Here is a 12,631-nt window from a genome sequence, read left to right on the forward strand (position 1 = left end):
CGACTTATATTTTGATATTTTGATGCATGCGTCACGGCCAACTTTGTTATATATTATCTCTGTCCTAAAGTGCAAATCTTCTTACATTTTGAAACTCGACGTCAGTGTCATATTCTCATGGTCCGGCTACAACAACCGAAAAATATTTGATATATGGGCACGTCATCATCCACACAACTAACAAGAAAAAGGTTAAATGTTTGACCGGTATGTTATGGACCTCCCATCTCCTGGCTTTGTCCATCTCGTGTTGTGTGTAAGCTTATGATTTGTTGCACGGTTAAATATCATAGGGTTAATCACCAATCTATTTTACTTTTATTGTACTCCCTCCCTCCGTCTCAGTTTACTACTCTTCCCCATATCACTAGGTTGCTAATTTGACCTATATAATTAAATTATATAATACAAAAAAATATTATTAGAAAATAGAATATCTAAACTTTCTAATGATATAATTTTTATAACATATAACTAATGCTAACGTAATTAAATTTGCGACCTAGGGGTACGCGCTCGCCTAATAAACTGTGAGAAAGGGAGTACCACATTAGTCCAAATTATTTGATGTTGTTTTGTCTACATATGGATGTATCTAGATATATTTTAATATTTAGATAAAGTTCCGTCACTTAACTTGATTTAAAAGAAATGGAATATTTGCATTCTCATAGTTCATCCATACCGGGTAATGCGCACTTCGCGGTTTCCAATAGTATAGCTTTTATGACATACATCTCATACTACCTCTATTCTTCCTATGAATAATGCTTACAAATTTAGGTAAAAGTCAAATCTTACCAAGTTTAATAACCAAACGTAAAGACAAAATATAAACATCTAAAACATGAGAGAAATAGATTATGAAAATATATTTTATGATGAATCTATTAATATTGATTTTGTATCTTAAATATTATTTTTGTCTATAAAATTGTTTTTTTAATTTAGAGGATATTGACATTTAACTAAATTTATAAGCCCTGTTGAAGTATTTTATTAACCAAATTATTTGTGTCGAGAAGTGTATGGGACTACAGGCTCCGCCAAAGCTCGCACTGTATTACTTCTATAAATGTTCCTAGACTACCCGGCTCCAGGAGGCTTCAAAAGGGGCAAATCCATCGTGTGCGTTGAAACTGGCAGCGATAGTAAATATCCAGCCCCGCTTTTGACAGCAGCCGTTGGATGCGGTAGTTCCTTTTCTCACTCGTGGCTTGTCTGAATGAATCTATGACGTCTGGGACCATTCGTGAGTGGGGTCGGCGAGCAGAGGAAACTACGCTGCTCGTTCACGTCACGTTTCTTCCCTCATTTTCCTGTGCGCGTGGAGATGGGTCAAAACCCTAGATCACGCCCACGGACAAAAATCCCCCAACCATTTCCCCCATGTGTGTGGCGACGACGACGGCGTGCGGGAGGAGGAGGGAGGCGGAGCTGCGGCGGCCGCCCCAAGTGAAGAAGCCGGCCGCCCTAGGTGGAGAAGAGGAGCTGCGGAGGGCCTGAATGGGTGGGAGCCGTCATCCCGGAGCCGCCGTCGCGTAGCCGCCGTTGTCCGTGGGCTCCGACGCCGTTTGGGAGGCCCGTGGGTGGTGGAGAAGCGTGATTGGAGAGGATGCGGGGGAGGAGGGAGGCAGAGCTGTGTCGGCCGCCCCGCGCCTTCGCCCTCACCCTTGCCGGCTCCCGACGCCAGTCCTACGCCCGGGAGACGCTCGCCGCTGGGCCTTCGCCGCCGCCGGGCTCGCCCTTATCTCTCCTCCTCAAGCGAGGTCGTTTTTGGGGTGGCGCTGGGCCAGAGGCGGAAGTGCAGCGAGGGGCGGCGTTGGACCGTAGGTGAAGGAGCAGCGAGGGGCGGCTCTTGGGGCGGTGCTGTGTGAAGAAGGTGCCGGGGGCAGGCCGGCCGGGTGCGGGCCACGCTCCTCGCCCATGCCCTCGCTCGTCGTCTTCTGTCGCCTCTTCCCCAACCTTAGGCTATAAGCATAGCAAGGAATTGAATGGTAAATGGGGGCGGCTGACGAAGGTGACCACCGGAGTCCGCTAAAGCAGACCTCATACGCCACTGAATGCATTATGCAGTTTCTCCTCCCAAGGTATGGCAATTGTTTGCAAACCCTAGATTTGTTAAGCCTTGTGTAGATGGAGAATTTGTTTAGATTGGTTGAGGAGAGGAGACAAATCCGTGGCCTATAGCTTTCGTTGGGGAAGATGGAGCACCAAAACCGCACAATTGGTTTAGATGATTGTTTTAATCTGTGTTTCAGTCCATTTTCTGTCCAATGCTTGTTTACAAGTGTTTTTATTAGCATTTTTTTTTGCTCGACTAATCAGGACATTGGTCTGGAAATGATCATTTGACCTTGTTTTGCTTGGGGTATATGGCGTTAGAACTATCACTTTCTCTTTACAATGAATGTTGAGGGTACTGATAAGCTCCTTTTGTGGAGTGTAAAACTAATAGCATGTTTATTTAGCACTGCAACAATAGCATATAAATATATGGTCCTTCTCATTATTCTGTAATATTTCTTGATATAATAAATTTATAATTCACATGATAGGAGTTTAATTATATACCATCATGTCTGTTAATTTAAGAAAATACTAGCTTGCAGCTAAGCTCACTGTTGGAGACATGTTTTTGCTGAGTTAGGGTTCTTTTGTGAAGACCATTGATATGTATTAATCTGGACATGTTCTCGCTGAGTTGTATCTTGGGCCACCTTGCTTTTCTTATCACGTGTCGTTAGATTTCTTTTATTGCATCTTCCGTTATATTTGTCCAAAGTAGCGGAGAACCTGGACTTGAGACTAAGAAAATTTCCTCCATTCTTGCAGGATGATCATTGATTCATACCGTTCTAAGTTTAAAGGTTCGGTTACCAACGCTTCATAGTACTTCACTTCCATTCCTCTTGGAATGTGCTTGTACTGATCTTTCGTTCTCAATATAGCATGTTTTATGTGGTGTGGTACCTTTGGTTCAAGACAGTGAAGATAAAGGACAGGGAGGTCAGCTGCCAGACAACGTGTTTGGCAAGGATGCAGTTGTTGATCCAAAATCAACCGTCGAACCTCTGCCTCTACCAAAAGATAAAAAGTGGGTGATTTTTTGGACAATCTACATTCTTTTTATCTATTGAACATGTCTTAACAGAAAATATAATTGCAGGTGTGGGACATAACCTGTGAAACAATCGACCGGTGCAGCCGACAAGAAAAAACAACCCTTAGACCGTAGAAGTACATGGCTCCAGCTTTACGGTAGGTATGAATGTTGAATTTAGTTCCAGACACCACTAAGATTTTCAAGCTAACAAGAGATTAAAAAAATCTCTCATTTTTATCTAAGAGAACATTTTTTAAGGAGGGTGCTTCTTTATAAACAAAACATGGATAAAATAAAGTGAGTTCTGCCATCACAGTAAGTTCATATACAAAATATTGTCCTTTGAAGATGTGGGTAATTGGTATTTCTGTGAGCTTTGGGTTTAAGTTTTCCAATAGTATCGTTGATGCTTTAAGTTTGGTGTTATCTGGTTTAATCACTTAAAAGAACTTCTCTTGGTGTAGGTCTGGTGCATGGTACAATACTTACATGTGGTGATTTGTTAACTATTTTTTGCTCTGTAGTGATGCAATCTATTTTGCAGGCTGGGTACATAGCCTCGCAGGTTCTTTTGCTCGACATGTGAATATAATCCATCGGAGCTACTTCCCTGGTGGCCAAGATTGATTTACTCTTGAAGGTTCATGCTGCTTTCAGCGGGTGATGCTCACATGTTTGAGCTAAACCCAGTCTGATCATTCGACCATTCTATGCAAGATTGTTGGCTATAGGACCAAGCCGTTGAACCTTGAAATTTCCGTATAAATGTACATAGGAGTTCTATCACCTATGTTCTGTAATGTAGTATACTTACGACATGCATATATACTTCAAAATTTGTATTGACCAATTCAGTACCACAAAATAGGTAAACACAAGTGTCACTGGAATTTGGATAAGGCTATTCCGGTGATTCCCATTGTCCACAATATGTTTTGTAATATACTTATGACATTATTACTATGATGGTTATATGATGGTTATAATACTGTCTCGCTTTTGCCTTTGCGCCGGGGCGCAGATGGGGTGCCATTTGATGTCTGTTGTCAATGGAGATCGACCATGATGATGGCGGCATATGAATGAAGATGACAATGCTTTGGATGATGCTAATAGGTACAACGATATGGAGGTGGGTCAAATTCCTCCCATGAGCAAGCAGAATCTCTGATACTGGTTAAGGTGAGCTTCTCTGCCGTGATTATTTCTTCTTCTGATGTGTTCTTCTCATTCAGTATTGTAATTTATTTTCTGGTTTGTTTCCCCAAACATGAGGAGTTCATATATGGGAAAGTCTAAAAGAGGAATAAGCCACGGTACAAAATTTATTAAGAAGAAGCTGAAGGTGTCATATCCGCCTCTTGCTTTCCGGAAGAAACCATGGTAAGTATCTTTAATGAATTATGTTTTGGTTTATCCACCCCCATCGGTTTGTGTAGATTTAGGTCCAAATGCTCATGGGTATGCATCATTGTCTTTTCAACAGATTCCAGCAGCTGTATTTTATTTCAGTTTGTGTAGAGTTCCATCTGTTTTAAGCATTGATAAAAGCTGAATTTTATTTGCTGATGATTCATGTTTATATTTTTCCCATTATTGTCCTTTCAACGTTTTGAATTTAGATATGTTGTTCTCTTAGTTTGCAGGTTAATTTGGTCGCATGAGTTATCTAATCTAGAAATATCTATGTAGGGATATTTGGTATGATTTGACTGTGGCATATTATGGATATCACAGATTATCCTTACCTTCACTACGACCCTATATTGGTCATTCAACACCTCACTCCAAAGGCACCGCAATCCCCAGGTAAATGCCCTTTGTATTTTCCAGTTAATATTCTTACACTGCTTTCCCTTCATTTACATGATTACCTATGACCGTTAGATCTAAGGGTTAAGCATTCTCTGATATATGTGGACTGTACGTGTATTGTTTTTTTAGTTAATGGGGTTTTTATTCCATGTTAAACGCATTTAGATTGTCATTTACCATCACCTCAAGAATAGCTTCAGGGACATGACCAACCTAGGTTACAGGGATTGCATATCATTAGCCTGTTTACAATGCTGAACTGTTTCAAATTAGTGAGCTTAGTCATGTTCTTATAGGCTTCCCAATCATTTAGATGTATTACTTGGTGTATTTATTTACCTCTCCTTGGTGTATTTACCTGCAGTATGTATGGCAGTTGCAGCAGCTTGCTAATTAGTACCCACCAAAGGTAATTTACCTATTCATCTTTGAGGTCCTACTGGTTTTCGCAAGAGCCAACATTGTGAAATTGTTGTCTTGTGCCAAGGTCCATCTTCTTTGTGAGATTTGTCAAGTATAATCATGCAGAACATGTGTTTTTCGGGTACATGTTCTGTGAGTCTGCAACTGGCTATTTCCCCTCTTTGTACTGCTATTTATTTAATTCTAGACATCTTGACTCATTCATGGTCGAATATTACGACCAAAGTGGATAGCTCCCAGTCTAAATGCCACAAATCTGACCTGAATGTTACTCCATCTCGTTAGTTTTTTTTCCCTGAATAGCTGCCATGAGTACCTTTATCGCATTATTTTAAAACCATAATGAGATGGAGTATTACGTCGCATTATTTTAAAACCGCAGACTCCATCTCGTTAGTTCATTCATATAGGCTATGTTACATGCATGTTTATGTATTTAGGAATAGGAGACTTTATCTTCATTCCTCATATGCTTATTTTGTATGTGCAGGAAGGGCATGCTGGGCATGGAAGAAGCAAGATATTAGAGATGGGACACCAAGGAGAGGAAGGCAGGTCTCCAGAATAAAAAAAGACAGTTCCAAGAGGAAGGAAAGAAGGAAAGTCTGCGGCTTTGGCAGTATGGAGATGTTAAATCTGACGAGGAGCAGGTTTCAGGTGCAAGAAAAGCGGGAGGCCGTCGGTAGATGAGAGCAGATTACGCAAGACAGTGTTCATAGTGTACTGAAAATGGTCATGATTACCTGTGACGTTTTGGACGCTCCCAGTAGAACTCAGCCGAAACTATATGAAGTGACAGGGCTACATTTATGCAGTTAGAACAAGCCAATGCTGAACGTTCTTAGTTTGAGCAGTATTTGCTACTTCATTCAGTTATTACATCTTTAGAGTGGAGAGCTAAACTACATTCTTTCGCCCTTACGATTAACAAGGTTGTTTCTCTGTGCACTATATTTTGTTGTTATGAGGCATTCAAATATTGAGAATTCCCAGTCAAATTAAATTTAGGATTAGACTAGAATATACAAATAGAGTGACATGTACCTGTTTCCTGGGCTGTGCACGTGACTTCTTATTTCGTTTTGCCCTTGTTAGTATATTTCAGTATAGTTTTTTCTATTTTTGTAAACCGGTTTGGAAACATACTATGTGTGATAAGGAGTAGACCGGTGGGGATTGAACAAATTCTTAAAATTTGACTTTAATATATTTAATTTAGAGAACACACACATCCGTCCTCCTCTCTTCCCGCTCCACCAATTAATTCTTGGTTAGATCCCAAGAAATGCAGCGAGAGCGCGGCTTGTCTTAACCTTGCAGCTTCCTAGAGCGGTAGGCGCCTATGCGGCGTAGAGGCACTCAGCGAGTGTCAGGCGCCACCAACGAGAATCAAGCTGGGCAGAGGACTAAGGAGAGATGATTGGGTCACGTGGTTGAGACACGGTAGAACGAGGGATTGGGACCGGTGGAGTCAGTCCAAGGTGGCCGGGGAGAGAAATTGGCGGGCATAGCCGCAACACGTTGGAGAATTGGGTGGGGGACAAGACGAGACCACTGGAGAAGAAAGGGGAAGGTCAGTGACCGGTACACCGTCTACAGACAATTGTGTGACGTGTTTATTCCTTTTAATTTTCAGATAAGAGACAAAACATGTAGACTCTTAGCAATTAGCTTATTTCAACCACAGTAAAGTGTGTGTAAAATTTTAGACGGTAGCATGTGGATAGTATCCCGACTCTTTGGTCTTGATAAAATATTTAAGTCTTAGTTTTATTTTTGAAGTCTTTGCTTCAGTTGAATGTGCGTGCATTGGTACGGCCTTTATTATTTATGTTGATTTATTTTTAGGGTTTTCAAACAACATCATATGTTTTCTTAGTTTTTTTTTTTTGAAATGTTGAGACTACCTTTTTTTTATTTTGACCAAGATTAATGAGTTAGTCTTTTAATTTGGTCATATAGAACATGTATAGAAAAAGAAACACAACTTATTTGATTGTGTATAACCCATTTTCATTTTTTATTTCACTTTCTTTCCTCAAAATTATAGCAACCGCAGACCATGGAAAACAAAACTTTTGGCTTAAGTATTGACGGTTGCGCCAAGTGACTTATTAGTTAGAAACAAAATAAAATATATTGTTGCAGATAAGTACATATGTCAAACAATCGTAATACTGAACGGCTATTGAGATAAGGCCCATGCTTCAGCAGTTCTACGTGCCCCGCGACGAGTGCTTCAACCACGTCAAGTAGGCCGACTTCACCTCCTACCTCCTTAAGGCAATCAGCACCGGCATCCTCCCCCTCGCGACAAGATTGGGAGGAGACGAGCGTAGGCCGAAGGTCGGAGGCCCCACTTAAGGAGGCCGTCGGGGTGGCGGCAGCAGCAGCTGTGGCAGGGGCAGGGCATGCGGCGGTGGGCCGAGCGCGAGGTGCGGCAGGAGTTCCTGTTGTGGCTGCCTGCTGCGGCAGACAAACTGCCGGAATTTCTGCCGTGGCAGCCTACCGCGGCAGAAAACGCCGAATTCTCTGCCGAGTCGAGAGGACCCGGCTGGCGAGGCGGTGTCGAGGCGGGGCGCTCGAGGCCGGGCGGGCGCACTTGGGGCCAGCTCTAGGGTGCGCGGGGCTGGTGCAAGAGCTCGCGTTGGCGGCATGGGCGGCGTGCCGAAGAGGTCGTCGAGTCCGCGCGGCGCAGGAGGCGCAAGCGCGGATGACGAAGTTGCATGCTGAACAGGAAAAACCTTCTCATCGAAGATAACATGTCGTGAGACGAGTATTCTTCCAGTGACAGGGTTAAAGCAGCGGTAACTCCGATGGTTAGAGGGATACTCAAGAAAGACACATGCCATGGAACGAGCACTAAGCTTATGTGGAGCGGTGGACGCGATTTTAGGATAACAAAGACAACCGAAGACACGAAGATCAATGTATGAGGGAGGACGACCGTGGAGGCATGTGTACGGAACAGACATCGAGAGCATTACCCAAATGAGAGTACAAGGGCCGTCGAGGGCGTTTCCTCCAATGAAACACGCTGAATACTACTATAGCTCACCATGGGACGGCCATCGAAAGAGCTACACGCTCCCGAGCCTCCGGTATTGAAATAAACCAACGGTTACGATGAGCAACACGGTAACACGCCCCGTCGGATACTATTGTACTCGATGCAAGAGCTCTGCTCCAACCCTCGGTACTAAAATAAGCCAAACCCTATTGTTAGCCTCCGCCATTTGCGCGATAGCGCAGCGGGTATTATTTGAAAGTTATTAAAACGCCGTGCATAGGTACACTTAAACATTGCGATGGAAGGCAAATGTGCAAGTGATGAAATAAGAAATCGCAGCCACTTAACCATAATATTCCCGTGATAGCAAGTGGATTACGCAAAGGAAAGTGGAAGAGATATCGAGAGCATTAGACACATGAAAGTACAAGGGTCGTCGAGCAATGCGATAACACGCACGTCGGATACTATTGTACTCGATGGACGAGCTCTGCTCCAACCTTCGGTACTAAAATAAGCGAAACCCTATGGTTAGCCTCCGTCATTGCGCGATAGCGCAACGGGTCATCTAGTTCCCAAAAATGAGGAACGTGTCAACCTCATATACTGGGAACTCTCTGAAGTACAGGGTTTCCGTTTCAAAAAAAAAAAAAGATTCTATTTTGATTCACATGCAATTTGACCCAACAGAAATTAAGAGCATCTCCAGTCGCGTCCGATGCCGGTCAAAAAAACGTCTCAGTCGCATGCCCCAAAGGCCGCTTCGCTCCGGACGTCCCTCAAATATTGTCCGGCGTCCCTAGCCCATCCCCTGTGTATAGAGGCTCCATCGGGGACGCCGGACACGATTTTTACACTTGCTTTTTGTTTGGAGGTCGCGTTTGGGGGACGTGGCTAGGAAAGGGACCTCCTCCAAACGAAAATTTCGTCCGGACGTCCCCCAAACGAAAATTCGGCGCTATTGCCGGACGTCGTTTGGCCGTTTGGGGGATGCGACTGGAGATGCTCTAACACAACCTGACTTGGGGAAGATTTTAACCGGTGGGAAAAAAGCTCGATAAAAACTCCCTGGCTCCTCTGCGAGGAAGCATGCTAGTACGATAGCAAGGGTGGAGAATCAAGAGATCTCTTTGAACAAAGGAGGGGTCTGGAGACCCGATGGAAAACTCTCATTCATATACCACGTGGCATGTATAAATTACATTTAGGCCCAAACATAAACTCGCCCTAAGAACATCTGCACCGGTAGCCCCCAAATATCCGCCGGCAGGGGCGCCGGCACCTCCGTTTGGGGGACGCCGGCACAACATCCTCTATTTGGGAATTCTGCTTCCACACCGGTGCCCCCAAAATGGTGGCCCCGATAGATTTAGAATTTTAAAATGAAATTTAAAAACTGAAATTCATATAAATTCATATGAAGTTCATACAAAGGTAGCTCGAATTTAAATATAAACTAAAACTTAATCCTATCTACTGGCCGCCGTCGGTTGGGCCGCTCGACGGCCCTGCCTCGTCGTCGTTCTTCGCTATTGGCGCCTGCGACCGTGCCCGCTTCCCCTTCCTTGCTTCGCGCATCTGGCGGTGCAGCATGGCGACTAGCGTCGCAGGGGCTTGCCGGTGGCGTTGTCCCCGCGCTTCCATCGTTTCCCGAGAAGCGGCGATCTCGGCGCGCCGAGCCACCTGGCGAGCGAAGGCCTCGTAGTGCCGATGGGCGTTGAGTTCTGCGAGCCTCTGTCGCTCCGCCGCCATGAGGCGGCGTCCCGCCTCCTCCGTGGCCGCTCGCTGGCGCGAGATCTCAAGTGAAAGAACATATCTCCTTTAGTAAGTGGTTTTGATGTTGATGACAATAATTTCATATGATTATTTTATTTTATAAGATTTGTATGATGTAGTGTTGATCGGTATGCCCAAAAAGTTGAAGAATTTCGAAGATGTGCTATGCTATTCTTGGGTGGTTCTTGTTGGAAGAAAGAATAGAAGAGCAAGTAGTAAAGAAGAAGAACAAAGAAGAAAAGAGAAAGAAATGAAGGAAAGAAGAAAAGAAGAAGAGAGAAGGCGGCCGGAGGCTTGGGCGGTACCGCCGGCCTGGCCACGACCGGAGGCTCCGGCCTTGGTACCGCCCAAGGTACCGGAAACGCTCCCGTGCCACAGTGAAGATACCAGGGGGGTTGGAGCATCGGCGGTACCACGGCCGGAGGCTCCGCCCCCCTTCGGCCTGGCTCGCTCGTGGCCACGTGGCCACCCCTCTTTGGCCTGTGCTGCTCGACCATGGCCGGTAGTACCGGCCCAACCTGGCCGGTACTACCAGTCAGCCCTCCAACGGCCACTTTCGCAGGGGGTATAAATACTTTTCTTCCCCAATGGTTGGGTCAGCTCTTCCTCTCCAAAAATCTGAGACACACCATTGTGGAGCTCCATTTTCTCTAGATCTCTCTACTCCACCCAAACTTCACCATACTTGAGGATTTGGTAGAGGTGACCTAGATCTACTCTTCCACCAAAGGGATTTGTGTTTCACCAACATTCTTAGTGGATCTTTGTGAGGTGACCTCAAAGCTACTCTTCGTGTAAAGCTTCGTGGTTACATCTTGGGAGCCTCCAATTTGGTTGTGGATGTGTGCCCCAAGCTTCGTGTAAAGGTGCCGGTTGCGACCTCAAGGCAACCGCTTAGTGGAGCGTGGGCTAGGCCTTTGTGGCGTTGCTCACAGGTGAATATGGTGAGCCTTCGTGGCGTTGGTTGGACTTCGTGTCGCCACACCCCTCCGAACGTAGACGTACCTTCTTGCAAAGGAAGAGAACTACGGGAATCATATCACCGTCTCTCCGTGTGCTCCACCTCGGTTACCTCTATCCTCTCACCACCTTTACTATGGGTATCTTGTATTGTTGCTTGCTATCTTGTCATATAGGTGGATTCACTTAGTTGCATATCTAGAGAATTTACCTTTGTGTCAAGCCTAATTTGAAAAAGTATTAAAATTTGAGATTACACCTATTCACCCCCCCTCTAGCTGTCATACGATCCTTTCAATTGGTATCAGAGCCTCGGCTCTTTTTTCCGGCTTTACCGCCTAAGAGAGTAATTTTCCGGCTTTGAACAAAGTTGGGGGTAGCAACATAAGTGCAATTTTGCAAACCCATACCACACGGCTTATAACAGGAAAACAGCAGTTTCAAACATACCCAACTAGCCCCTGTCATGCTTCCGCGCAATCACCAATCGTCTCCTTCTTCGGGATAGGGGAGTTCCAGCGTCTTGCTTTCCCGCTTAACCAAGAGCGTGACCAGGTGCTGAGAAACCATAGAGGTAGCCAGCGGTACAAGTGCAGCCACGCCGTAAACAAAATCATGATTTTTTCGAAACCGAGGTTAAGCCACATAAAAAGCCTGTTCAATACCACACTATTTTGATGATATCACATTCAGACAGTAAGTATTGAATAAGTTTAATTTCAAAACGTAGAAAGCGATTCACGTATTGTCATTTGGCCAAATTATAAGAGTCAAAAGTTCAGCCACAGGAAGTGTATTTGGATGCAACATGGACATGGAACACAAACAAATTATTAATCTAGCAGGGTGTAGAAAAATATAACATCAAACTAATTCTTCAAGCAAATGTGAAGCTGTGTTAAGGAGATATTACTACATAACTACTTGACTACTTACTCCACAACTGCGGAACTGCTACATACACTTCAGGATTGAACCAACAAGGTTCAAAACTTCAACATTACCGCCGTTAAGTAGCAAACGAGGTTTCTATGGAGGAAAATGAAGACTTATTTAAGAAACCTTACACATGAGTACATGACCTATTGTATGAGCAGGGTCCTGGTCCAGGGCAAGAAGCGCGACTGCGCACGACCCAAAGCAAACAAGAGCATGTTGTTCTATATAAATACCTTTTTCTCGAGGACACACTAAAGGAATGCCTTATATTTGTAAAAAGCAGGAACTCAACTCAATTATAAAGAGCCAGAGAGCCAGAGAGCCAATTGCTAGCAATTGGAATGACAACACCCAACACGCCCACAAACTCTCCTAAACCCTTACCATTGACTCCTAAAACCCTAAGCCTAATCTTGCTCCTGGCTTGGACTCCCTCCAGCTGTTGCAATGTATAAACATATTGCAATGTATTATAGATTAAAGAAAAATCTCATATGTAGATGCAGAATGCACTGTAGAGACTACCATGTAGATGCCATACTGCTCTATGAGTGAACAAAGTTCACAAGGAAATGGTTTTTATTTGCAGGCCATCAACACAG

The 12,631-nt window shown here is 44.3% G+C and overlaps 1 protein-coding gene across 8 annotated transcripts; it reads left to right on the forward strand.

Annotated features, from left to right (window-relative positions):
* The first annotated feature begins 2,119 nt into the window (after window positions 1-2,119).
* On the forward strand, window positions 2,120-6,321 carry LOC139830459 (uncharacterized). Of its 8 annotated transcripts, XM_071818559.1 has the most exons (9): window positions 2,123-2,870; window positions 2,952-3,097; window positions 3,170-3,261; window positions 3,651-3,873; window positions 3,975-4,015; window positions 4,128-4,489; window positions 4,799-4,915; window positions 5,286-5,330; window positions 5,835-6,321. In XM_071818559.1, exons 6-9 carry the CDS (start codon window positions 4,377-4,379, stop codon window positions 5,869-5,871), a joined length of 312 nt encoding a protein of 103 aa, XP_071674660.1. In that variant the 5' UTR covers window positions 2,123-2,870; window positions 2,952-3,097; window positions 3,170-3,261; window positions 3,651-3,873; window positions 3,975-4,015; window positions 4,128-4,376; the 3' UTR covers window positions 5,872-6,321. The 8 variants fall into 8 exon arrangements, 5 of the variants coding, with proteins under 5 accessions (XP_071674658.1, XP_071674660.1, XP_071674661.1 ...); XR_011742443.1 differs by having other exon boundaries at window positions 2,121-2,870; window positions 3,651-4,288; window positions 4,382-4,489; window positions 4,844-4,915; XM_071818560.1 differs by having other exon boundaries at window positions 3,651-4,288; window positions 4,382-4,489.
* Window positions 6,322-12,631: the final 6,310 nt, after the last annotated feature.

This window comes from Lolium perenne, chromosome 4 (genome assembly GCF_019359855.2).
Source record: "Lolium perenne isolate Kyuss_39 chromosome 4, Kyuss_2.0, whole genome shotgun sequence".
In the NCBI taxonomy this organism is placed as follows: domain Eukaryota; kingdom Viridiplantae; phylum Streptophyta; class Magnoliopsida; order Poales; family Poaceae; genus Lolium; species Lolium perenne.